Below are 27,105 nucleotides of genomic sequence, written 5' to 3'. Positions count from 1 at the left end.
TAGATGGATATCCGGCTCCAAAACCTCCTCCGTGACCGGAGCCGCCGCCAACACCACCACCTCCGCCGCCGCCGAACCCACCTCCACCGCCAACTCCTCCACCGGTACCAGCACCACCGCCGACGCCACCACCAGCTCCAAATCCTCCACCGTGTCCAGATCCACCACCGACACCACCTCCTCCACCACCGCCGAACCCACCTCCGCCCCCAACTCCTCCACCGGTACCGGCACCACCGCCGACTCCACCACCAGCTCCAAATCCTCCACCGTGTCCGGACCCACCACCGACACCACCTCCTCCTCCGCCTCCGAACCCACCTCCGCCGCCAACTCCTCCACCAGTACCGGCGCCACCACCTACACCACCTCCAGCTCCAAATCCTCCACCGTGTCCGGACCCACCACCGACACCACCTCCTCCTCCGCCTCCGAACCCACCTCCGCCGCCAACTCCTCCACCAGTACCCGCGCCACCACCTACACCACCTCCAGCTCCAAAACCTCCTCCGTGACCGGAGCCACCACCAACACCACCACCCCCGCCACCACCAAATCCGCCACCGCCGCCAACTCCTCCACCGGCACCAGCACCGCCACCTACACCACCTCCGGCTCCAAAACCACCACCATGGCCAGCACCACCGCCAACACCACCTCCGCCGCCGCCGCCGAAGCCACCTCCACCTCCAGCGCCGCCGCCAAAACCGCAGCGGCCGAACCGAGGACCACGAGGTCCAAACCGGCCTCCGCAGCGGCGGCTCCACCGGCAATCATCGTCCCTAAACCCGTCCTTCACCACGGCATCATCTCCAAGAACACATTCAACACTCAATTGAAGGGAAAAAACCAAGACAAGAAGCAAACAAGTAACCCTTTTCTGTTCCATGATCTCTTAGAAGAGCTACCCGGATTCTTGTTTCTTGTCTTGAAACAGTGATCCACACCTTCGCTTATATAGATGCGCAGTTACTATCACTCTGTGGATTCAAAAACAAAAAAAAATCAAGTGGACGTAGAAGCCATTAATATGGATCATCATGCATGTTCGGTACGACGCGTTCGGAGCGTTGGGGAATTAGCGGGAAACATTAAATGAGATATGTTTCTTCAAAGTCAAAAGTCAAGGATCTAACCCTAGCTGTGTCTGTCTGAGTTTCGAGCTCCATTTACTCATTAATTTCATTACATGCAACGTCCAACCCGCTATGACCCTTCAACCGTCGCATCGGATCAAGAGTTTTTGGATAAAAACGATATAATATGATGAATATATCAAAGATCTTGCACCAAATTAATGTCTATAACGCGAAATGTATTTTATTTTGGACCTATTCGTACCATCTTAATATGATATGATACGATAGGATTGATGATTATATGTATAGTGTGTCGAATACACTGGTTACAAATGAAATCTTCTAGTCAACGGGGTCGACATAGTCAGCGTCGAAAATAAATTGGGTTCACATGCTCTTCGAAATATCTTGTCTAAACACCATGTCAAAAAAATATTTAATGCACTTCCAGATCCATTTCAAAGTAGAACAAGCATACAAAGAAATGATATAAGTACTTATAAATGCATGTCTACATTTAAAAAAAACGCATAAAAAACTACTATATGAATGTATCATACAAAGTTTTTTTTTTTTTTGATAACCATGATGGTTCTTCGGGCATCCACCCTAGGTCCAAGACCAGTCTTTGTAGACCATTTTAATCTAGAAATTACATCCCTCCCCACCACCAGTGGAATCGAACCCAAGACTTTGAGGATGACTTTGTCACCACTCAACCAGTGGACCATCACCTGTTGGGTTCATATAAAGTTATCTTGGCGAACTTTGTGAGTTTTTTAAAGGATTTAAGAAATAAAACCGTAAGCAATATAGGTTTTCGAGGGTTTGAATTCGATTCTTCAGAATTTCATAATATACATGATTTGGTCATGTAATAAAATTAAACTGAACGGAGTTTGTCCCGATGGGCCGTTCCGTTTAGCTTAGTGGGCTTCTTATGACAAACTTCTTCAACACGGCATGTTATTGATCACCCCCATGCCTCAATGTTTATTTTTAACTTCTTTTTTTTCACATTCAATCTCACATGTTACAACCCATTTTGATTCTTTAAAACTAACATATTTCCCGCGAAAATCGATAGTTGATTTCATCAACCCGGTCGATGTCAAAATTGATTTGCCTCGTGAACCAATTCACTTTTTTGAATTAGATTCAGAAAATTCGAATCAGAAAAAAAAAAAACAGTCCAATCGATCGAATCTACGAGCCGGCTCACGAAAAATAAATAATATATTTTTATTTTATTTTTAAAATAATGTTATTATATTTGATATTTTTTATTTGGTTTGTGAGATCGTAAAAAATGGGTCGGAGCGATTTGGGCTCAAAACGAACTAACTCGGACCAATTTAGATGGATATGGAATTTACATCACAAACCCGATCATTGGCGAATAAAATGAAAATGGTATGGTTAATAAAGCGATCCAATGCATAAGATGTTGTTGAAGAAGAAATTGACTCGTATTAATTAATAGAGAATATCTCTAAAATTATCGAATTATATTATAGATATATAATATATAATAAAAACAATCTCATAGAAATATATCAACTTTAAAAATATACCAAATAAACACATCAACTTTTAATTTGATCTAATTAATATCTTAAATATTAAAATATTTTAAATTAATACTTTAATGATTGAAATATTTTAAATTAATATTCTAATTCACGAAATCGAGCCCAATTTACAACTTCGATTTACTTTTTATATTAAAAAATAATATCTAATTTGTACATTATCATTAGAGTTGAAGTTGACAATTACTATCGATTTTATGAGTTGAGATATCTATTTAAAATATTCTATGTATCAATTTAAAATATTTTAACATTTAAATTATTGATTAGATCAAGTTAAAAATTTAAATATTTATTTGATAATTTTGTAAAGTTTAGATATTTTTATAATTTTTTTATATAATATTAGAGATATTGTAATAAATAGTAATAGATTATTTGACCAAAATAAGTAGGGAATTCGGAAGATAAGAGTGAGATAGATAGATTGACGTCTTTAGAAGTGATTGCTTGTAAGACTCCAACTCTATCTATCCCCATGCGGAGATATCATGCCAACGTAAATTTGCATGAAATATTGCTTGATATTACCCTCTTTTTTTCCCTTTTAAAAAATATTATAATATTATATTACATTATATTATTCTTTTTTAAAATCTTTTCCCGATACTGAAAATACTAAAATAATGGGAATAGACAGAAAAAGCATGGAGGCAGTGGAGAGAGAGAGAGAATAAAGGGCAAAACGCGTCTTTGAGGAGACGTACCATTAGGCATGCAACAATGCGCCGGCCGAGAAATAAGCTTATTATTATTATTAGTAATAATAATAATAATAATTAATTTATCCCCAAATTATTTTCTTAATTTCAGATATTTGGCACCGAAACTTTAGTTACGGTCCATGTGTTTGCGCTGTTTTTAATTTGGGAGGGACATTGCTTTCGTGAGCGAATAGAACTGCTTTAGATTAATTATGAACTAATTAACTATTTTAGGAGTGCGGTGAATGATATGTTGGGTCGGATTTGAATGTCTTTTACAAGTCATTTTCAATTAGATTCCACGTTAATGTAATTAATGATTTTTTTACTATTTAATGTTCCATGAAATAATTAATGTAGCTTTTGAATCACAGTTTATATCTTTTTTTTAAACAGGCCAAAACTTGAGGTCGATTTCGAATGTACGTGAGATTACGGGGTGGTAAATTATTATTTTTCTTTGTTTCTTTAAATATTTTTGGTGGCCAGTAAAATTATTATTTTTATCTTTTAATATATTATTTACAATTTTCACGTCAGATTCTCAATTTTTTTTTTTTTGTGTGTTGCACCGTCTTTCTCCTTGATCCGAAGATAGACTCAAACACTTACGAGCAGCACACGCAATTCAGACAAGAATCTCCTCTCTCTCTCTCTCTCTCTCTCTCTCTCTCTCTCTCTCTCTCTCTCTCTCTCTCTCCCGGGATTAAACTAATCAGAGACAGCAGAAAGATACAAAAGAAGACATTAAAGTTAAATAAAGCACTTACTGACACCAGCCAGTTTATTACGTAATAAAAAACATGTTATGTATTATGCTCCCAAAATAATACATGAACCCCATAATAAATAAACCCCTAACACCAAAATTCACCATTTTCTCCATTCTTTTTCTCTCTCTCTCTCTCTCTATATATATGGTTAGATTCTATAGAATATATATATATATAAATGGAGAGGATGGGAGGGGGAGAGAGGGGGCTGAAGAAGGGGCCGTGGACGGCGGCGGAGGACGCGTTGCTGACGGAGTACGTGAGGAAACACGGCGAAGGAAACTGGAACGCCGTCACGAAGAAGACGGCGCTCGTCAGATGCGGCAAAAGCTGTCGGCTCCGGTGGGCGAACCATCTCCGACCAGACCTCAAGAAGGGTTCTTTCTCTCCCCACGAAGAAGCCGTCATCCTCCTCCTTCACTCTAAGCTTGGCAACAAATGGGCTCGCATGGCTTCTCAGGTCCTTCTTCTTCTTTTTTCTCTTTTTTCTTTTTCCATATTATATTTGTTTCAGTTCTTTCTTCTAAATATATATATATATGTATACACACACACAGACGCGCATATAACCAGAGTTTTACGATTAATCTACCAAAATTCTTTTTAATTTTCTGGCTGAAGAATCTCTGCCATGATTCCTCTTTTTAAGAATTTTTGTTTAATCCTCGGATCTTTTTCTTTTTAATATAACTTTTGGTATTATATATATATTGTCTGTGATTCTTATGTTCTTTAATTTTTCTGGATTTCTCAATATATATATCTTCCTTAATATAACCTCATTAACTTCGTCGATAATTAGAGCCTTTGGACATTAACATTTTGTCTTAGAGTATACATCCACATGTTTGCAGATTTATTGAATAATAATTAATCATAATGCATACTGACAAATTCCTTTTGATTTTTGTTACAACACAGCTTCCAGGACGGACCGACAACGAAATAAAAAACTATTGGAACACGAGGATGAAGCGACGACAAAGGGCCGGTTTGCCCATATACCCTCAATCAGAAGATACCCAAGGGGACTCATCTTCTTCTCAATTCGAGAACCGAAATAATCGAAACATGATCATGCCTACTCCTTCCAATTCTCCATCCTCCTCCTCCTCTTCTTCTTCGTCTTCTCGGCCCCGGAAACGTCATTGCCTCGACCCCAATTTCTCTGCTCCCTCCCTTGACCCCATCCCTTCAGATCATTCCATGAGTTGCCAAATGTTCCCTGCAAATCACGGCAATGATAGTTGCAAAGCCGGTTTCGGCTTTTCTCTCCCTTTGTCCGCGCCTTCGTCTTCGAGTGACATGTCCAACCCTAACCAGCTTCTTGAGTTCGTGTCCGAGAACTCGAGCACATGCAAAAGCAAGAGCAGTGACTCTGGATTCATGAGTTACAGTTCACTGCTAATGGGAGAGGCTACGGAGCTGTCTTCTTTTCCTCTAGGGCTAGATGCCTTAGAGCTCCCTTCAAACCAAACAGTACCGACACGTACGTTCACTTCTTACAGTCTTGATGATAACGTTTTCGATCCGATGCCACGTGGTAATAGCGGTTTGCTTGATGCCCTTTTGGAAGAGTCTCGAGCTTTGTCTCGAGGTGGAGTGTCAAAGGAGATTAAGAAGAGGGTTGATTCTTCGGATCAGTCATCGACCGGTAATTAAGCAAAGCATAAAAAGATTTAAAATCTTGTTTTTCCTTTTCATTATATATATATATAATTTCATATTGAGAAGTTTTTGAACTTTCCAATTTATTTAGAAAGAAACCCTAGTTACAACAACAAGTACGAGGAACCAACATGGGAGAAAACCATGGTGGGTGATGATGATGACGACTTGCTCACGAGCCATCTCAACAATGTCCCTTCATCCACACCGTTGTGTGATTGGTACCGTGCGGCCGGAAACAGATCCGACCGCTCAGATTTCGCGGCAGGCGATGTCAGAAACCTTCAAAACAACGGTCTTGGATCTTGATCCATCTTCCGTGTGTCGTGGAGTTCATGCTACATGTCCAAGAGTTTGGGAATTGATTTCCTTTTGAATTGCTGTGAGACTTTTATTTAATTTTGCTTATTTTGTATGCGATCTCAATCTCCATTGCGTTAAGATGTTCATGTGAAATGCAGACAACCGGAAATGCAATTTCAATTCCAACAGATGGAATCGAATGCGGAAAACCCAATGTCTGTAAGGAAAAAGAAACAAAAAATTGCCCAAGTTTTATTTAGAGTCAATAGGATATTTTGGCAAGAGAGCTGACTACGCCTGTACACACACACGCATATATATACATATATATACCTATATATATATATATGAATTAGAAAAATTGTAAAGAGCTATGAATTTCAGTGACGTACGATCTTAAAGATCGACTCGGAATACATGAAAGTTCGACGATAAGAAAGTATTCAAAAAATAAATAAATGTAATCGTCACTCTGCATCTTGTATGTACTCGTCATTCTATGTGCTGTACGATTTCAGAATTTAGTTTTAGATTCTCAATTTGTTACAGGAAAAATCCCAAAATAATAACTGGATTTTTCAATTTTCACAAAATAAAATCTAAACTTTATTTTTTATCAAATAAAACATCAACTTCATTTTTCAGTAAAAAATAAACCTGAACTTTATAATCTTTATCATTTTTAACCCTATTGCTAACATGATGTTCCGATATCGTGACACGTGGACGATGATGTGTCAAATACGGTCAAAGTATTGACTTGCCACGTAGAATGTCGGAACTCCACGTCAGTAATAGGTTAAAAATGACAAAATTTATAAACTTCAGGTTTATTTTTTACTGAAAAATGAAGTTGATGTTTTATTTGATAAAAAATAAAGTTTAGGTTTTATTTTGTGAAAATTGAGAAGTTTAGGTATTATTTTGGGATATTCACTTTGTTATATCCTTTTTTTATATATAGTTTTATGTGTCAAATACATGCGCACACATGTGTGTATATAAATATATTGAGAAATAATAATAATAGTAATAATAATAAATCAGATAAATTAATTGAAATTGGGGTGATGTCAGTCATATGGAGAATTGTTATTTCACACTCTTGGAATAATAATTTCCTTAAATTCTGCAATGAAAACAGACCCAAAACGAAGTGCAAGTGGCCCATAAAAAATTCCCCCACTTTCTCTTAATTTTTGTTCACATTTATTTATGGGATGAAGCCTTTTTATTTCCACACCTTATCTCAAGGTGACGTCACAATTGTTGGAGTTGGGTCCAGATTCTTGTCATCTAAAGTCTAAACACTATCTTTATGACGTATGTTTGTGTGTATATTAAAAAATCATTGTTTTATATTGAAAACTAACAATTGAGATATAATTCACAAGACTATTATTGTTTTCGATATATATATATATATATATATATATATATATATATTATAATGGATTGAAGTTATTGGGATTTTAAATTAGCTTATATATTGAGAATACAATTTTCACTTGAAAAAATAATGGAAGAGACATTTTTGCTGACTCTCTAAAAGTTGATTCAACAGTTAGTTTTTAGTCATCCTCATGGGAGGGAAATTCAATTTCTAACATTTTTAAGGGGGAAAATGCAAATAATGCATAATCTCATATATTTATATTTTAAACCCCAAACTTTCGAAAATGATCCTTTAAACCTCACTGAAGCAGCAACATAGAGAGAGAGAGAATTACTCAGAAAAAGGTTAAATTGGAGATTTTAAGATTAAAACTCTTATTTATTGTCAAAGACCCTTTTTTTTTCTTTCACTGTCAAAGGAATACAGTGCGATTGCTTTCTTGTGAATCCACAAGTTGCTTCACTTACAAGGCACCATGAAAGGACTCAAACCAAAACAGAAGCATGCGTTTTCGCTGCAGCGGCCGGCGGTTTCCTCAATACCAAAACGGAAACGCCGTTTTCCACACCGCAACGCATCCAAACGCAAATCGCTGTATCCTCCCATGCATGCATACGTAAATCTTCTTTATCCTCCTATGCACCTTTATATATGATACAAAGTAGATACCCTTCTCAATGCAACAACAAACAAAAGAGAAGAAAAGAAGGAAACTGCATCTTCAGACCGTCAAAAAGCTGACCGCCAAAGAGCGTTTTCGCCTTCACCACAACGTCGGTGAACCTCTTTGATGCGGTCGGCCGATCTGCAGATGCCGCTGCAGCTCCAGTCGAATGATGCCACGCATATATTCCCGGCCTGCGCCTTCCATTCACAATCTGCAATATCCATAGAATAGTTACACATGGCTAAAATATTCATTCTGATATCTTTTGGGGCCGGTTATAGATTATATCTTGTTAGATTTGAAAGTGAAAGATTGATCTGGTTGAGGTTTCATGTCTTGAAAGAGACGAATCATCTGTAGATAGATATGGTTTTTGTTCACACTAGCAGAAAAACCGACGATATGAGCGTTTCATCCATCAAACAGATGAGAATGAGAAAGAGGGACATACCGGGAGGAGTACCACAGCATAGCCTTCTATCGTCGATGTGCTCAACATCGAGGCCGATAAACCACGACCCCAATGATACATCTTCATTGGCATACTTGTGGAGAACATTCCTGAAAATTTCAGACCCATCTAGATGAATTTGCCAAAAATATGATATGATCTCATTTCTTAAGGCGTTTAATCTTACTGATTTATGGATATGTAAGAGGCCAAGTCTTTTGAAATTGCGTATAGCTGTCCGGTAGCGTGGCGGAAATACTTGTTTCCAGACTCCCCGAATTTCCAGAACTCGGGTTCGTGATATCTCACTCCTCTGATCAACAATCAAATCCCGGAAAAGTTCAATAAAAACAACACAGAACCAACCTGATTTGAGAAATCATGTCAAGAACAAGTGAGAGATATGGCATTACTTTTGAGAGAGGACTGGACCCGACTTCATGCATCCTATGTAGACTCGAGGTTTTTTCTGGTGTCTGATGAGCGTTTCCCCGAGAGTTGCTTCCGATATCGCAACCAAATATCGAACCCGTTATTGAAATTTTCAACAAAAACATACAACCAATAACGGATTTAACTTTCTTGGTTAGATTCTATAGAGCTTACCAATGTTTACATGAACATCATCATCGACTTTGACATAGAAATCTGCATCCCACATTGAAACTGCTGTAGCAAAATACGTCTTTGTTTTGCCCGACAGCTCAAGGTATCCTTCAACATGATCCTGTTTATAACAACGCCAGAATGCAAACAACGATAAGAACTCAAGAAAACAGCTTTGCCAGATCAAAAGCATGATTTAAAACAAGAACAAATACCAATCTCAAAAAATCTCCATGCTTCCTGTCCTCAGCTTCAATGGCTCGATCTAGAATTCCCCCGGACGTGGCACTAAAAGACCAACGATAAAATCATCATATGAACAGCATGGTTCAGTTTGTGATACACAAACTCTCACCTGTGACCGATGACAAACCGGATGATAATTCCCTTCTCTTCTTCTAGCCTCTTTCGTTTTTCACCTTCAAACCCAAAATTTCCACAGGACATCAACGAACTTGTTCGATCGAGCGAATAAAAATGCAGACGAAAAGGGCAGATTTGCTAACTAAAAATCTGCACCTTGAGGCATCCAAGTAGCTCGAACAGAATCTCTTCTCTTTCGGCTGCTAAAAGCGGTATTAATCCCTACAACCATTAAGTATCGTCTTTTCCCGGGAGATTGATTCTTTCCCGTATCATCTGATAAGGGAGCTCCGCTTAGTAAAGTTTCCTGCACCGCCCTTGCAGCTGCTAACTCCATCTCTAAGTTCGATATGGTCTTATCCAATGTTCTGCAGTCAACACACATATTGTGTAACTTACTGTATAGCATTATGTGATTCAAGAAGAGATGGAAAACTTACTGTATAGCGTTATGTGTCTTGGCAACTTCCCCAAACAAAGCTCGGGGGTCGCGCATTACTTCTTTCTGGTAGAGCTAAAGGGGAGACAGATTAGATCATAAGTACAGAAAAAACAACAACTGGTAGTGGTGTGAGATCTTATGATGGAATCCATTGGAGGAAAAGGGTTAAATAGGATTGAATTGGCTTTGAATCAGTCCATTGTTTCTTACAGTTTTTGGATCACAGCCCTCGGAGATCAACTTCAACCTCTCAGCTTCTGTAACCAAAGGCCGAGCCTCGCCTTTGAGTTCTGGAACTTTCCACATCCTGCGGCAAATGTTTTGTCCCAATGGATTGAGACAAGGGTCAGAATTTCAACCTCACAACCTCAACACAGCAGCAGAAACCCAGTGAATGGCTTAGAGCAGACCTCATATTAGCAAATTATGGGTTGAGGAACACCCAAAGAGTTGAAAATTTCACCGCCCAGAGGCCGAAATTCCAGTCTTTTATAATATAGATTCTGATAAAACAATTGAAACCCCCAATTCAAATATGAAACGTATCGGCGAATCAATGAAGCTCCAAAGAGACGAATCACACCCAAAAAGGAGAAAGAAATCATCTAGAAGTGGTCGGGGAAAAGGTGAAGAATTTCGAAATTCGAATAGATTACCTATCGGTGAAGAACATTCCGGCGCAAAAGCAGCCCAAGCAGAGAAGATAAGTCAATTTCTTCGAGACGAAGCTTCTAGAAGAAAGATGCTCTCCTTTGATCTTCGCCGACATTTTCCCCCTCACAGCCCAGAACTTATAGATTGCCCAGTAACTACAGTAGCTATCTCAATCCAAGAAACTCCATTACCGGAGCTAAATCCTGAACCAGAACCCAAAAATCACCTCAGTCTTCGAGAGATTACGGAGCTAGAATCTCAGATTTTACAAAACCCACGAAGGATTGAAGCATGAAAAACCGTAAGTTTTCGCCTTTTTCCTCTTTGATTTGGAGCTAAGCGTTTTCTTAGCTCTCTCTCAATGCGATTTCACAGGAACGGGACGTTGAAGAGAAGGAAGAAGAAGCAAGAACGACTTCCCAACCGCCCGGGCACTGTTTATAACCGGGCTCAGAGTTTCCCGAATTTACCAAACTGTCCCTGTCGACACTCTTATTTATTTATATTGTTTTTGGAAAAACCAGTTCCTGTACTGTAACTATCGTTTTCAAATCTGAATATTGGAAAAAGCAACAACAACAAAATAATCGTTCTGTCGCTCCACCTGAACATGAACTTTTATTGCAATGACAGAAATGCCCTCCTCATTATTTTTTTTTGGGTGAGAATAAAATAATTGATATTATTAGTTGAATCGTTAAAATAATTTCTTTGGAAAAAGATTAACCCTGCATCAATTTCAGTGCTAACCTAACAGTTTTGCCCAATTTAGATTCTGATTTTTAATTGAATAATAAATTTTTATTACAAATCGAATGTTTTAAGTAGGCGGGTCAATGGAAGATAGAGCTAATATACACAAATAATGATAATAATGAATAAAATAAAAGTCTAATGGCACACCTAACAAATAACTCGATAATCGGCAGATGAGTAACTTGAAAATATATTGATATAGTATTATTTGTAGAAAATATATATGAAAAGGCCATGTGGTCATTGGGTTTTGGGAAGGTAACACATGCATCAATTATTTATATAGCATGTACAAATATTCTATTTACATAATCCATATTAACGTGCATTTGGATTCCAAATTTTAATTCAGCAACACGGTATGAAGGAAAACTGATAACGTGGAATGATCTTAATTAACGATCTAGCCTTCAAATGACTTTGTTTTAAAAAAAATACATTTCTTTCCTCTTTTACTATATAGTATTAACACTAATCAAAATACAACATTATATATTCTTTTAATTTCTACCTATAGTTACCGTAATGGATACTCAGACATTGGATGTAATATACACACACATAAGTCAATGGAAAAAATCCCTATAGAAATCATAAAAATAATATGAAATTATCAAGTGCATTTGCATACACAAAAATAATTTTGACCTTGATTACATTTTTTTTAACTCTATGCTATAATTGCCCCCAAGTCCTTGTTTGACTAATTGTATATAAATTTGATTTATATACACGTCGATTATATATAATTATGCTATCGATCTATATGTTAAAACTTCGGTATTCATATTCAGGATATTCGAATAATTTTTGTTATGGTACTTGCAAAATTTCACAATAACCGAAATCAATAAGCTATGAAATATACTTGATGGAAGATGTAATTTAAATAAAAAACACTAATAAATATTATTATAATAGTAATAACAATAAATATAAAAAAGGAAAAAATGGCGAAGCAAGGACACGTGATCATACCTCTGAAACGGGCACGTGTCATTAAGTAATTGGTTTATCAGTTCATTAGATCATGTGATGTCTTCGATTTCTGTCACATGGTCACTGCGAAAAGTATGCCCCAAGAATTGTGGATCCCACATCACGAGCTACTGACACGTGTCATCATGAGGTTTGATCTCACCTGATTATCAATTGGTTTAATTGTATAACATCTGTCCAAAATAGTACACGGCGGTGTTTAAGGATACGATAGTTAGCTTATAGTATTCAATTATTTGCTAGTTCAAGCAATTTTTATGATTTATTATATATTATAATTTTTGAACAATTGTACTGTTTTTCGAGTTCATCTCCATATATCTGTTATCCGTTTTGTAATTTTAATGAAAATTTTGAAAATTTCATTACTAGATAAGATTATATTTTTCACAAAAAAAACTTTAAATTTTTTAGTAATCAGTATCTTCATTGAAATAAATATTCTCAGCCCAGACCATGAGAAATTTCATCACCTCAGAACTCAAAACGAATTAAAAAAAAATATTGAATTCACATCTTTACAAAAAAAAAAACGAATCAAAATCTATATTTGAATAATAAAAGACATGTCCGAAAGAAATTAATCATAATAAAAAAGGACTCCGTGGTACTAAAGTAAAGGCAGCTAATATATAATAATACTAATAATAATAATAATAATAATAATAATAATAATAATAATAATAATAATAATAATAATAATAATAATAATAATAATAATAATAATAATAATAATAATAATAATAATAATAATAATAATAATAATAATAATAATAATAATAATAATAATAATATGCACTTATGCAGTTTACCTTACAAATACACATACCCCGGCCGTGTATATACATCAGAAAAATATTTCCCTTGGAAAAGTATATTTATTTTTAGAAATAAAAAATAAAAAATCTTTCTCTCTCTCTCTCTCTATATATATATATATATATATATATGTCGTTGTTGTTGTATATTTATATTTTTATTTACTCTGATGTATGTCCTAGGAACACACATACGTTGTATTTACTGAAACAGATGACAGTACAACAGTCATTTCAAAATGGAAATATATGTCTTTTCTGACCGGTTTCTGTTTTTTTTTTTTGCAAATTAAATCCCTATTTCTGAACGCAGTTTTAAATAAAAATGTCATTTAATATAATCGTGCATGCAATATTCCATGGGTACTTGTGCTAATTGCTGGCTTCTCAAGAAGTCGGTTCAAATTTATTCAAAATAATAACGTAGCTCGAACGAATTTGATTGGATCGATTTGATCTTATTACTATATAATATAACTGGAGATCTATTAATGAATCTAAAAAAATCGCATGATATTTACGTAGCACAAAAAAGATTTTGCATATGAACTCGTTGGACAATTTAAAAGTAACACGTTTCATGATTTGACTATCACCTGTACCGAATCATATATATAATACATGCATGCAACTGAGTTATGTAAATTGATTGAAAATAATTGTTTTTTTTTGTAATACTTCATTACTTCATAAATACGATTTTGTCATTTGTTTTAAGCTAATATCCGACATCATGGTAAGATTTTTGTACAAATCTTCAATGTTTTAAATAATGTGTAAAATCTAAAACAAATTAATTCTTATATATATAAAGGACATTTGTACCTAATAATTTGTTTTATACCTAAATTGGAATATGGATAGATAAACCAGTTTGATGTTTCTATCACAATCAAATGGGGACCCTATTTCATTGGTGTACCTCCGAGGAAATAAAACAAAATCATATATAAGTATATAACCATACATTTTGCATACGAATACTATCATCGATATACATGTGCATACATTTACATGTACCAAGAAAGCATATACATCAATACTAGAGTGTGACCTAAGTTTATACACCCATAAATACGGACGGTCAATTTGGTAGAATCATAATGAAAGGTACGGTTCGGTTTCAAACTGGAGTGTACTTTTCGACCACTAACCGAATATCACAACTAATGTACCAAGACCAAACCACTGAACCGGTCCGGTTAGTTGACCTGTCGGACGATCGAGCAATACCCTGAATCTCTCCGGTCAACTAAGTTGTCCTTTACCAAAAACCATGAGAGAGATATTTTTATTTTATGTGGTCGAACGCCAAACCGGATAGAACCAAGAAATCGTAGTTAGGATCCGGTTAAGATCGGTTAAGGGTAGTGGAATTTGGATGATGGAAAATGGTCAGAGGAGAGTTAGGTGCCTTGCTTGTTAAGAAGAGATTCCGTCGCTTTAGAAACACCTAATGTTTGGTCTCTCTGTTCTTCAAAGCTGCCATCCCATGAAAACGAACCTGTCTCTTGTTGCAACTCCTTTCTCAAAAGAGATCTCTTTTTTTTTTTTATTAATTTACCCCTCCATTTCAAGTATATACGGTATTATAAATATATTCAGTAACATTAAGATATTTAAGAATTTCAATAAATTAAAACCAAAAAAAATGTGCAAAGAGTGATGAAAACGACAAATTCCCAAGATTCATTTAGTGTCTCAAAAGATGGAACTCGGATCTTCTAATGAAGTGTTAGTCAAATCTTATGATATGATAGATAAATGGTTAAGGATCATACCCGATAAAATTCATCTAATTAAAAATACTTAGGAACAAAGTGATTAATTAATTAATTAGAAGATCCGACAAATTGTCTATTTTTTTTCTCAAAGATAATAAAGATTCTAGATTCAAGTGCTTTAAACTGCAGAAAATTGTCTCGGAGATTTCAGGTGTAAAGATGAATCAAAGTAACTAAAGATGGGTTTTATAAGATATGCTAAGCTTTTAGACAACCAAAATCCATCTTCAAAATTCCATGTTATTATATGGACTTCTTCCTTTTTTTTTTTCTAACACTCCCATATAAAAAATAAAAAAATTAAATTTCTAGGTATATATACGTTTATGTTTGTATAAATATGAAGTTTTCATATTTTTTTTTAAATGGGAAAAATTAATTTATATCCAGTGATACAATAGAAAAATTGAAAACCTCATTCACCTTAAACCTACTATTATCGAAATAAACAATTTTTTTTACTTTTTTTTACCTAGAGAAGCGGTATAATAATTTAAATATCATCGTTTTATCTTATTTGGTAAAAAAGATGCCATCGTTTTATCACAGGTAAAAATTTAAATTTTCATTATAGATATGGTCTCCTTAAATGCATGGTTATTATTATTTATCTCATAATTTAATGTTCTCAGCTCCCCAAAAGTATCAATATTGTGGCCAATTCGAACGAAGAAAAAAAAAATTGAGAAGCCGTATAATAATTTATGGCCCCAATCCATGCATTTGCCCTTCACCCCACCCACCTCTCTTTGTCTATGACCCCAATCCATAAATTATTCCCTTTAACCCCTTTTTTTAAAATAATTATTTTTTTTGTTTGTTAATTAGGAGCAGCATGCAAGTTGATGTGTTGATTCTTTCGATACCCAACAAAATTATTCTCGAACGTGTCTTTCGTCATTTCATTTTTTTTTCTCCATATATTCATTATTGGACCCATCTCTTTTATTGGAGTGTTTATAACATGTCCATTCTCACTGGGCATTGGCTCCACTCCCCCCTCGTGGTAGACCTTCTCTTCTCTGCTCACACTGGACTCGACGAGATTCCATTGGGCATCCATATATCTCACTCACGTGACGAATTATTGCACGTGCGAATAACCAAGCTACAGAAGGCTAATGGATTCTATATGAACCCCACTTGCTTAATTTACTTATGCTGCATGTCATGTGAATGTGTGGAATGACCATCAATTTGAGTTTAAAAACAAATTCCACTTGCTATCATCTGTATAAATCGTATTTTAGGTTTTAATTAGATTCACTAAGATCAGTAGCGGCCCACTGTTTCTGGAAAGCCATTTTAATTTTTTTTTTATAATGAAATAATCCACCCATTTTCTTCGGGTAGTGAACTTGGGAGATACAAGTGTGACCATTATATGAAATGAAGCTCTCTCCCTCAATCCTATAATGTCAGCAACTGAGACTTTTGATCGATGCCGTTGAAAATGTACGTCCCCGACATTGGGACAAACTGCTTGGTTACAAGCTGCAAGTCAGTAGAAACAAAACAGACTGTTAGAAACCATGACAGAGGTAAAATCTTCCTGTTTTAACCTTTTACTGTCTGGTAAAAACATGTCTACTCTTCAATCCACGGTTATAAGAGGATCAAACTGAATGCAACTTCTAAAACTGTAACCTACTTAGTGCTACGAGAACCGTCCTAGATACGAAGCAGATAAGAATCAAAGCAAAATCCAAGTGCTAGGAAGCTCGTGTTCAAAAGCTAGCAAGGGGAAACAGATGCGTACGAACGAACAAACCTTGATTACTTCTTGAGATGCAATTCCTCCGATAAAGGCAGCAACTGCATGAAGCTCTGAAGCACCAAACCGGCACATCTCATTGATTAGATCTTCAGGCAGTATAAAGCCGTTACAACCAATGTCGCTTAGAAGGCCTATGGCTGTAGTTTTCAACCGAGATATGTCCTCGTCCATTCCTCTACAGGAAAAGAGACAGTGTTAATTAGCCAAAAAGTGACACTAGTTCAGAATCAAAATAACCATTGTGCTGTTATGAGCTCTTCTTACCCATCAAACTCTCCAGGAAATCTATTATAGTTGGCTGCGAATCTATCAACAGCTCTAAGAAGAATATAGAATCCCATTGCACCGCTGTGAGGAGTAAACAGAAAAGTGGTAAGAGCAAAGCCTTGCAAAAGTTTGTCCAAATTGAAAACTGGAAATGTCTAATTTTGTCCATGTTGAAGACCAAGATAAAGTACAAGGTTGGTGAATCTGCTGCTCCTACCTGTAGTCTTCATCAGTCAAAAACTTTTGCACCTCAGACACTGAAGGATTTCTGAGTTCGTCCTCTATCATGCGATACCTGCATACCTACAAGGCAAATGTTGATACCATTATTTAAACCAAGTGATATTGTAGAATATATTTACACACAAAGGAAAAGAGAAAAGGAAGTAGAAATTGCATAGCCAGAGGCATGCGCAATTTTCCCCTCACTGGGAGAACAAGATTTATAATTTAGAAGGACAGGTTACGAATTGAAAACCCACAATAGTGTAATAGGGTATACACACAGCCAAACACAGACATCAAATGCATTGCCAAAAGGGAGAAAAAAAAAAAATAGCGGTCTCACTTTGAGTTTTCTTGCATTCTTGCAGAAGCTCTTGATTGTTGGCTTAGAGATACTATTTGGATCTCGGCCAATTTTCTTTAGTATGTTTTTAACCTGTTTCTCCATGACAAAACAATCAGCCTCGGCTTTGGCTTGGTAGATTTTCTGCAAATTGATATAGTGCCTGAAATTGCAATAAGACAGCTACATGGTTATCTGACTACAGGTTAAAGTACAAATTCTAGCAATCTCCAGAACAAGAGGACTAACTCTGTTGAAGATGTCATATCTGGTATGGAGCCTTCAAGTGGTGCCTCCCCAGCACCTTCGTTTGAAACAAACTCCTGCAGGTCGTACATGATGAGTATGGTCATAATCTTGTGCAGTGCAGGAGAAGCAGAAACAAGTTGACACTCCCAAGAGTCGCTATTCATTAACTAAAGTATTATGAATTTAAGAGTGAACAAACTTAAAGCAGTCTGCAACTGGATTTATTCTGCAACCTTCAGTTTCACCAAACCGACAAGTACAGCAGTTTGAGGAACAAATGACACAAGACATTGTAGTAAGTGTGGCCATTAATTTTTAAAAGTATAGACCTTACAAGAAGGGCCGACTTGGCTCAGCGGTAAAACCATTTATCGTGGGGTCTGAGGTCGCGGGTTCGAATCTATCTCTCTACATTAAAATGTAGGGATAAGGTGGCCTAGTATATTCCCCATCACCCCACTAGATGGGGATACGAACTGGGTTGGTCCTTGGTCCTTATAGACCTTACAAAAGAAACTAGTCTAATATACTAAACTCCATCAGCTGGCCTCTAGATCTAATATACTAAACTTGAATATGTCCCTATTATATTTTGAAATGATGATCCAAATTCCCAGCATGATACAGATATATTTGGTATCTTGCATTTCTGAAGTTGAAACAAGAAAGAACGAGATTTACGGTTTTGAAGTAACTAACCTTCAGAGCCGCTACCATTACCCAAAAATCTGAGGAGTTGGGACTGACATCAGCAAAACTATCATCAATAATCTGTTGAATCTCTGGGCCTGCCGGATAAAATGGTTATGTTTGACATAAAAAATATTATAATTTGACCCATGTATAAGGTTTCCTTTACTTATGCAGAAATTAGGCTGCCTTCAAAACTTCCCCTTATATCAGATATGTTATACTAGAACTCAAAATAAAATATGGCTGCACAAAGACCATTTTGGCAATTGGCACTCGATACAAAAAGTTCACCTTTAGTAAATAATCATGTTTTTCGGACCAATTTAAGAAATTTTCCACATATACAGGGACAACAAATTCTAGAAACAGTTTCAATCCATGTAGCATGAGATGTTTTCTTACTAATTCCTCGAGGGGCAAACACTTTGAAAGAAGTTTCGATAGCTTCTTTGTAGTTATCCTCATCCATTGATATCATCTTGGACTTAACCAAATCCTAATATTTCAAGATGGATAAAGATAAATTAGATTAATGTATAAGAAAACATGAAAAAGGTAAAAGATTCTGCAAAGAAACCACAAAAAAGAACCAAACCTTAAACTCCTTTTTCTCTTCCCGGGTCGAGGGAAGGTTACCACCATGGTTTTGAGCCCATTCTTCGGCCACCTTGACAAGAATGACAACATAGGGTATGTGCTTATGGTTAACAGGATCTGGTACATTTAAATCAATCAACTCAACAAACCTGCAGTGTAACGAATAACAAAATATTACTCATATCACCCAGTTGCCAACTCACACTGTTGTACCAAGACTAAAGGGTGTCAAGACGATGAAAAAGCAATCTACCTCTTGAGTTCAGGCCATGGATTATTCAACCGGAGGTCATCAAGAAAATGATCAGGCTTTGACTCAACCACAGCGTGCTCCTGATAGACATGAAAATAGATGACTCAACTCCAAGACAAGAAAATAATAAACCACTGCATACCACACGGATGACGCTAAACTCCAAGAGAAGGAAAGAATACATGTTTTCTCTAATACAAAATTGAATCAGGAAAATGAGTACCTTTACACTAATCCGAACATAACCGGTAAGGCCATAGGAGCGAGCAAGAACCAACATGACATTTGCCTCTCGACAGATTCTATCAAGTTTTACCGCTGAATCTTCCACCAGCTACAAACCAAACACGAACAAGGATATATTAAACAATTCAGTGAAGAACTGACAATGATGTCCGTGAAATTCTCTAAATGATAAGAAGGTCATGTACAGTCATTCTCCTCTATATACCGGAGAAAGCTATAACCTGGATAGGACATTACAGTTACATGCTTTCTTCAAAGAAGGTTAAGGATATTACCAGCTGAAAACCACCATACCTGAGTGGCCACGACGATGGTGAACTGAGAGAAGAAAGATGGGCTTGTCCGTATCAGTGTCTCTGGCTGCTCCACAATGAACTTAGCCTTAACAGCATCATTTAGCTCTTGAAGAAACGCACACGCACACTTGGATTTTGACTGTCCAACACTTGCCTCATCCACTGCATAAAACAATCACCATTTCCAGACACGACGGATACAGATATGAATACGTATAGATACATAAACCAACGCATGATAATTCTCGGGAGTGAAGTAAATTTGAGGCGGCGAAAGCTGGAGAACGTTACCCATGAAATTGTTTCCGAGGTCTCCGATTTCGACCTTGGATCCGTCAACAATGGTGATGCTGCCTACTCCTCCGAGGACGAGGTTCTTCAACGCCTCGGTGCCAGTGGGACCGCAATTGAGCAAACAGATGCTCGCTTCTTCCAGAGCCGTTTGCCCTAATTCTCCCCAAATCCTGCAAATTTTTCCATCGCCTCATCAGATTACAAAAATTCCAGCTTAAATCGCCAACTTCCTTTGTCCGAAAATGATTTCTAAATCAAACGAACGAAGATCAATTGGAACAATACAGGGAGGAGCCGAGTTCGACCACCATAGTTTACCTGAGTTGACGATCGTACTTTGTCTTGGTCTCCGCCATTGTTTGCTCTTCTTCAAGCTTTTCCTGGCTCTTTCACTGGATCGCTTCACAGCAACGCAGAGAGAGAAGAGAGTCCAAAGAAGAATGCGTTTGGTCAAGTTCCGGTACGATTTGATTAAATAATTTAACCAAACCGCGTGGTAGAACTGAACCGAACCATATTTGAAAAAAATCCTGAAATAATTAGCCAAGGCCCTAGGAAATGTTTAGTAGTAATTGCTGAAAGTTCTGTATTTTTTACAATTTTTTTTTTTTTGGGGGGGGCTCCATATTTGCAGATTTTACTTATGGTAGATTTAGTTTTTAATCCTTTAATTCAATTAAATCTGATTATTTTGGTGATGCATATGTTCATATTTTCTCCTCCACCATGTTAATCTCAGAAATTTATCTGTCTTAATCCAACATTAGCTCTTAAATTAACCTTTTAAAGATCTGAAAAGTGAAAACCATCTGTTGTTTTTTAAATATCAGGACAAACATGAAAGAGGATTTCATTACAGTTCTTGAAATCTCAAGAGCTTGAGCATCTGGGTTTCATTCCATAAAATTTCCAGAATCCAAAAGAAAGAATTCTACTTCTGAACAAATCTGAACATACACATGGATAGATGATGAACATAATAAACACAAGTGAGTGAAGTGAGTGTACACAAAAAACTGGAAACAATATCACTTCTTCTTCCCAGCTTTGCCTTCTTTCCTACGGACAACTTCGTCGGCATACTTAACTCCCTTACCCTTGTACGGCTCCGGAGGCCTCCACTTCCTAACCGTAGCCGCAAACTGTCCGATGTTACTCTTATCATATCCGCTGACAATGATTCTCGTGTTTTCTTCCACTTTCACTTTGAGGTCATTCGGTATTTCCATCCTCACAGGGTGAGAAAACCCGAGATTCAGAACCAACTCTTTTCCTTCAACCATTGCTCGATATCCCACACCGATAAGTTGGAGCCTTTTCTCGAAACCCTTTGACACTCCCACTATCATGTTGTCTGTGAGTGTCCTAAACTCGCACAAGCTAAAGAATTAGAACAATCTCTGGCCATGGAATCTCAAATTGTTTTAGCTTTTTACACATTGGTAACTACTGTAATGGTTTTACAGAGAGAGAAACTCAAACCCCCAGAGCTACTCTGTTCTCAAACTAACCAAACTACTTCACTTGCAGCCGGTCTTTTTGCAGTAACCGAAAGAGAAGGTTGAGACTTTTTACCTGAAAAGCCCATGCATCTGGTTGGCTCGTCTGGTTTCAACCGTCTTTCTGACCCTCAGTGAACCGGAATCCTCTTTCTTAACCTCCACTTCGCGTGGATAAGTCAGCGAGAGCTCTCCCAATGGACCCTTCACTTTCAAATCCTGACCCGCTAATGTAATGGTTACATTGGATGGCACCGCAATAGGCTGCTTTCCTATCCTTGATTCCTTGCACTCCACGGTCTTACTAGAGAAACCCACATTGACAACATGAGCCCTGGAGGCTCGGAACCCTCTTCCATCTCCCAAAAATACGGAGCGAAAATTGCTGAAAGCAAGAGAAAAAACCATCTTCACAAAAGCTTTTTCCAATATGGTTTAGCTGCCAGATAATTCGCCAAACACAAGACAAGACTCCACAATGACAAAGCTACAAGTAAAGCCACAGCTCTATCCCTAAGCACTTCATTGATACATGATCAAGAATATCAGCAGAATGAGACAAGAAGTTTGAAGTGAGTTACATTGCTCCAGTAGTTTAGCAGCATGCGCGAACAGATACAAATCTTTTTATGCTTAGAAACACATAGTAAAACCTCCATCTTTCGGCAAAAACCATAGGTTTTTGAAAGTTTTTCATGGATACATTTGCTTATCTAATTCGAGTTCGAGCTTCGCTAATCTCTGAATTCTAAATTCGCTACGAGAAGGATGAGAAAAACCAAATGCCCACATGGTGAATAGAAATTTCAAAACTCTAACAAATTCTAGATTCCGGATTATATCACACCCACAATTTTCGCGATACTGGAAGGAACTACACAATAAATGAGAAAAAAGAAAAAAGAGAAACCGTACACGGAGAAATGAAATTGTACTCGAAAGATACGTGTTTATTAATCATTAAACCTGGTTTGGAAATTTGATGCGAGAGAGGACGCCATTGCTAGGGTCTCTGGAGTATCAGAAACAGCTAATCCTCAAGGAAGATGGAGAAGACGCGAACATGGGGCTCACTTATCCATATTCTGTATCCTTCTGCGTGAAATGACGAATATACCCTTATCTTTTGAAACATTTTGCTTTGGGCTACATCAAATGGGCCTCTCTAATGGGCCAAGCAGAAAACTAATTTGTTAGTCTTTTTCGGCCTCAGAAATGAGCCCTAAATAATAAATCTAATCTAATCATTTAAATCCCTCAATTTTAATTTATGAACTTAAACTTGAATGAATGGTGTCTCTATTTGGCCTTGATGGAATCCTTATTTTCCAAACTAAAAACAGATTTTCAAGTGTAAAACAATAAATTTGTTTTAAAATGTTTGATCATTTAGTAAAAGGGTTGAAAGAATACAGTATATATGTGTGTGTATATGTATACATAGAGACAGGAACAATCTAAGGATTCGTTAGCAAGGGAATTAATGGCGTTTTCTGATTAAATGCAACATTAATGGACATTGATTGCTGAAATCTACCCACCACACGATGCATGACACTTATTCTTGCTATCAAGAGGCATATGAGGAGAAAAATTACCCAAATAACCCATTTGGTGGCATCTATTTCAGTGTACATCACTGGAAAAAAAAATTCAATTTTAACCCACTTTTCGGTTGTAAAAGTCGGAAATACCCTTTTCGTTTTATTTTTTGTGACTTTATTACGACTAACTTATAACTATATACAAATAAAATAAGACAGCTGATTTTTTTTGTCACCTTTTTTAGAATCAATTGTAACTATATTTAGACTTAATTACGAAGTTGTTTTCGAATAGATAAATATCGTAATTCATTAAGGATAATTTTGTCTTTTCACATGAAAAAAAATGTGTTATGTTTTCGGTGGTGTAGAGATAAAATAGATGCGAATTTGGTTAAAAAACCCATTTGAGGCGGATGACAAAAAGGGAAGGGACCCAAGGCTCCAAAAAAAAAAAATTCCGACTTGCGTAACAGAGAGAAATGAATTGATTGGTTGCGTTTACCAATTTCGTCGACTCACAAGTCCTCTCACTTGAACAGTCTCCCCTGTTTTTCACGTTTCCATCTCTTCTGCATCTCAGTTTTCAAGCAGAAGCAGCAAGAGAATGGGAAAAAAAGTTGGAGAATTTGGTTGATGATGGCGTGATTTGGTTTCAAAGTTCGTTTCTTTTTGCCTTTTTTTGCTGTTTCAATCATCTGGGTCAAGTTATTTCATGATTTTTTTTGCATGTCCCTCTCAATTTTCCTGTTGATTATGCTGTTCTTCCGTTGTTAAAATCCTGTCTTATAAGCATTTTGTCTGAAATCATGAAGGCGTTCCCCGTGTTTTTACAGAGAGAGGCTGAAGTTCGAGGAGAGAGGCGAGAGAGCTGTCTGGTAAGCTTCCTCTCCGGTTTAAATTTGATTCTTGTGCCAACGCTTTGATTGACTCTCTTTCTGAAGTATCCTATGTAATGTTTTTGCTTACTGATATGGATGATTCATGAACAGAGATAGATGTTCTTGCATAACACATCGAACTCTGGAATTCTTGCTTTGATTCAGTTGTCAGCATGGGACTGGTCATGGACCGTTGTGTGGCTCTAAGGACAGTGATGGTTCTGTTCTGTCTGGTGGTTCCTGCTAGGTGCCAACGGCCGAGCGTGGTGAACGTTGGTGCGGTTTTTACTTTCGATTCGGTCATTGGACGAGACGCAAAGGCAGCCCTTGAAGCGGCTGTGTCTGACGTTAACGCTGATCCGACCATTCTCAAAGGAACTGAGCTTAGGCTGGTGATGGCGGATTCTGTATGCAGTGTCTTTCATGGGACCTTTTCAGGTGCCATCTTTGTGCTTGTTACTTCTTGTCCTCTTCAGAAAACCTCGAAAACTGACATGGTTCTGCCCAAATGGGTTTACTTTCTTCACATAGTGTTATGTGGTTTAAGTATGGTTTTCTTCTGCAGCTTTTCAAGTTCTTGGGGAAGAAGTGGTGGCTATGATCGGTCCTATCTCATCCTCCATTGCTCATACTCTGTCAGATATTGCCAAAGGGCTTGAGGTTCCTCTCGTCTCATTCGCAGCAACTGATCCAACTCTCTCTGCTCTTCAGTTTCCCTACTTTCTTCGCACCACACCTCACGATGCTCGCCAAATGGCTGCCATGGCGGATCTGATCGACTTTTACGGATGGAAAGAGGTGGTTTCTGTTTACTCAGACGACGACCTCGGTAGAAATGGAGTTGCAGCCTTAGACGATGAACTATACAAGAGAAGATCCAAACTCTCCTACAAAGTGCCACTCCCCTTGCACGCTGATGAAAACTTTGTCATTCATGCTCTGAACAAATCGAAATCCCTCGGTCCCCGTGTCTATGTTCTTCATTTCGGCCCTGACCCGAGTCTCGGAATCTTCCGTGTAGCACAGAAACTGCAGATGATGACCCGTGACTACGCCTGGTTCACCACAGATTGGCTCTCTGTTACATTAGATTCTTCTCTGGATGATAAAGGTTTGTTGAAGAGTGTTGAAGGAGTAATAGGTCTTCGTCAACATATCCCTGAATCCATCAAGAAGCAAGATTTTATGCAGAAACTGAAGGGAAACGGGTCGATGAATGCGTATGCTATCCGTGCTTATGATACAGTCTGGACGATCGCTTACGGCGTCGAGAAGTTGTTGAGTGACGGAACCAACATCACGTTTTATTACTCCAAGAAGTTACTCGGGAAAAAAGCCACGAGACTGAAGCTAGAGAAGATCAGAGTTTTCAACAGCGGTGAGCGTCTGCTTACAAAACTTCTGCAGGTGAACTTCAGCGGGATATCGGGTCCAGTTCAGTTCGGTCCTGATCAAAACATCGTTGGAGGTGACTACGAAATCATCAATGTCGATAAAACAGGCGTTGGAACTGTTGGTTTCTGGTCAAAGAATGGAGGGTTTTCGGTTGTTCCACCAGAAACTCGAAAAACACGGAAGAAGAATGGCATTCTCGTGATTTCGGATGATCAGAAACTCGGGGAAGTAACATGGCCTGGAGGAAGGCGCGAGAAACCACGCGGATGGGTCATAGCGGATTCCACGAAACCGCTAAGAATCGTTGTCCCGAGAAGAGCAAGCTTCGTCAACTTTGTGACAGAACAGAACAGAAGCCATCAGATACAAGGTTACTGCATCGATCTCTTCATCGAAGCGTTGAAGTTCATCCCTTACAATGTTCCTTACACGTTCGAGGCTTTCGGGGATGGCCATTCAAATCCAAACTATAACCAGATTGTGCAAATGGTTGCAGACGATGTAAGTATGACAGAAAATCCTTCTAAATCCATTGGAGTAAAAAAAAAACCCGACGATTAGGACAGGGCATTGGTCTGGTTTTTTTCAGGTATATGATGCAGCAGTCGGAGACATTGCCATTGTACCGAGTCGGATGAAGTGGGTGGATTTCTCTCAGCCTTACACTTCAATGGGACTCGTCGTGGTAGTTGCCGTCGATGAGAAGAAATCGGATACATGGATTTTTCTCAGACCCTTCACCATTTGGCTGTGGTGTGTGGTAGTGGTCTCGTTCTTGGTGATCGGCATTGTCATTTGGGTTCTCGAGCATCGTGTCAACGACGCTTTCCGAGGGCCTCCGAAGCAGCAGCTGGCCACCATGATCTTGTAAGTCAGCACCAACCAGACAGAACACAATCTCAAGAACATAAACTAGTTCAGGATCATGTCCTTTCTTGATTATCAGAAACCGGAATTCTAAGTTCATTCTCGGTTTTGTTCATCATTCTTCCATGCAAATGCTTTCATTGCAGGTTCAGCTTCTCGACTCTTTTCAAAAGAAACCGTGAGTTGTCGTCCCTCGTCTCCTCAAACCCGAGAATTAAAACACTTTATATCGCATTATATATATACTCACAAGATTGTATCTTCTTTCCCCGGTTTTTTTCAGAGGAAAAGACAGTAAGCAATCTTGCAAGACTAGTGATGATAGTGTGGCTCTTCTTGCTAATGGTCCTAACCTCGAGCTACACCGCCAATCTCACTTCAATACTGACGGTGCATCAGCTTCCCTCGCCCATCACCGGTATCGGGAGCCTTCTGATCAACAACTTGCCCATCGGTTATCAGAACGGTACGTTCACAGACCAGTACTTAACCGACAGTCTTGGTATGGCTCGGTCGAGATTGGTGGCACTTGGCACGCCTGAGGACTACGAGAGGGCCCTGCGGCTCGGGCCGAGGTCCATCGGAGGTGTAGCCGCCATTGACATGGGTCTGCCCAAATGGGTT

At 37.8% G+C, this 27,105-nt stretch overlaps 6 protein-coding genes across 12 annotated transcripts in view; 2 read left to right on the top strand and 4 right to left on the bottom strand.

Moving 5' to 3' along the window:
* Positions 1 to 995, bottom strand: part of LOC104800994 (glycine-rich cell wall structural protein 1-like) — a 1,462-nt gene extending 467 nt beyond the window's left edge. Inside the window, exon 1 of the mRNA XM_010524045.1 lies at positions 25 to 995. Coding sequence (XP_010522347.1) covers positions 25 to 889 — 865 coding nt within the window. The 5' untranslated portion in view covers positions 890 to 995. The remainder of the gene's footprint in view (positions 1 to 24) is intronic.
* A 3,340-nt stretch (positions 996 to 4,335) lies between these two features.
* On the top strand, positions 4,336 to 6,307 carry LOC104800992 (transcription factor GAMYB-like). 2 transcript variants are annotated; one of them, XM_010524043.1, is made up of 3 exons: positions 4,336 to 4,608; positions 5,070 to 5,802; positions 5,912 to 6,307. In XM_010524043.1, the coding sequence occupies exons 1-3, from the start codon at positions 4,336 to 4,338 to the stop codon at positions 6,190 to 6,192; spliced, it is 1,287 nt and encodes a 428-aa protein (XP_010522345.1). In that variant the 3' UTR covers positions 6,193 to 6,307. The 2 variants fall into 2 exon arrangements, with proteins under 2 accessions (XP_010522345.1, XP_010522346.1); XM_010524044.1 differs by having other exon boundaries at positions 5,908 to 6,307.
* Positions 6,308 to 7,925: 1,618 nt separating this feature from the next.
* Positions 7,926 to 11,127, bottom strand: LOC104800991 (probable beta-1,3-galactosyltransferase 2). 3 transcript variants are annotated; one of them, XM_010524040.2, is made up of 12 exons: positions 10,977 to 11,126; positions 10,701 to 10,901; positions 10,255 to 10,351; positions 10,043 to 10,116; positions 9,759 to 9,970; positions 9,595 to 9,658; positions 9,455 to 9,527; positions 9,240 to 9,360; positions 9,047 to 9,134; positions 8,821 to 8,946; positions 8,634 to 8,743; positions 7,926 to 8,393 (listed from the first exon to the last, which is right to left on the bottom strand). In XM_010524040.2, exons 2-12 carry the CDS (start codon positions 10,811 to 10,813, stop codon positions 8,245 to 8,247), a joined length of 1,227 nt encoding a protein of 408 aa, XP_010522342.1. In that variant the 5' UTR covers positions 10,814 to 10,901; positions 10,977 to 11,126; the 3' UTR covers positions 7,926 to 8,244. The 3 variants fall into 3 exon arrangements, with proteins under 3 accessions (XP_010522342.1, XP_010522343.1, XP_010522344.1); XM_010524041.2 differs by having other exon boundaries at positions 10,999 to 11,126; XM_010524042.2 differs by having other exon boundaries at positions 10,043 to 10,107; positions 10,701 to 11,127.
* Positions 11,128 to 16,327: 5,200 nt separating this feature from the next.
* On the bottom strand, positions 16,328 to 20,749 carry LOC104800990 (NEDD8-activating enzyme E1 regulatory subunit AXR1-like). Its single transcript, XM_010524038.1, has 14 exons — positions 20,614 to 20,749; positions 20,293 to 20,465; positions 20,000 to 20,163; positions 19,683 to 19,793; positions 19,460 to 19,539; positions 19,205 to 19,355; positions 19,012 to 19,105; positions 18,616 to 18,704; positions 17,917 to 17,990; positions 17,668 to 17,830; positions 17,317 to 17,402; positions 17,097 to 17,180; positions 16,827 to 17,007; positions 16,328 to 16,549 (listed from the first exon to the last, which is right to left on the bottom strand). Exons 1-14 carry the CDS (start codon positions 20,649 to 20,651, stop codon positions 16,466 to 16,468), a joined length of 1,572 nt encoding a protein of 523 aa, XP_010522340.1. The 5' UTR covers positions 20,652 to 20,749; the 3' UTR covers positions 16,328 to 16,465.
* A 405-nt stretch (positions 20,750 to 21,154) lies between these two features.
* On the bottom strand, positions 21,155 to 22,868 carry LOC104800989 (50S ribosomal protein L6, chloroplastic). Its single transcript, XM_010524037.1, has 3 exons — positions 22,761 to 22,868; positions 21,871 to 22,179; positions 21,155 to 21,660 (listed from the first exon to the last, which is right to left on the bottom strand). The coding sequence occupies exons 1-3, from the start codon at positions 22,793 to 22,795 to the stop codon at positions 21,324 to 21,326; spliced, it is 681 nt and encodes a 226-aa protein (XP_010522339.1). The 5' UTR covers positions 22,796 to 22,868; the 3' UTR covers positions 21,155 to 21,323.
* A 940-nt stretch (positions 22,869 to 23,808) lies between these two features.
* The window catches only part of LOC104800988 (glutamate receptor 3.7), a 4,265-nt gene continuing 968 nt past the window's right edge, over positions 23,809 to 27,105 (top strand). The window contains exons 1-7 of one of the 4 annotated variants that reach the window (XM_010524031.2): positions 23,809 to 23,998; positions 24,175 to 24,216; positions 24,385 to 24,657; positions 24,785 to 26,115; positions 26,204 to 26,481; positions 26,628 to 26,659; positions 26,765 to 27,067. In XM_010524031.2, coding sequence (XP_010522333.1) covers positions 24,393 to 24,657; positions 24,785 to 26,115; positions 26,204 to 26,481; positions 26,628 to 26,659; positions 26,765 to 27,067 — 2,209 coding nt within the window. In that variant the 5' untranslated portion in view covers positions 23,809 to 23,998; positions 24,175 to 24,216; positions 24,385 to 24,392. Of the gene's footprint in view, positions 23,999 to 24,153; positions 24,217 to 24,330; positions 24,658 to 24,784; positions 26,116 to 26,203; positions 26,482 to 26,627; positions 26,660 to 26,764; positions 27,068 to 27,105 lie in introns of all 4 variants that reach the window. The other 3 variants (XM_010524035.2, XM_010524032.2, XM_010524036.2) reach the window with 3 other exon arrangements.

This window comes from Tarenaya hassleriana, unplaced genomic scaffold (assembly GCF_000463585.1).
Source record: "Tarenaya hassleriana unplaced genomic scaffold, ASM46358v1 Cleome7, whole genome shotgun sequence".
NCBI lineage: Eukaryota > Viridiplantae > Streptophyta > Magnoliopsida > Brassicales > Cleomaceae > Tarenaya > Tarenaya hassleriana.
The sequence above is the reverse complement of the archived record's forward strand: the minus strand, read 5'-3'. Positions and strand labels throughout refer to the sequence as shown.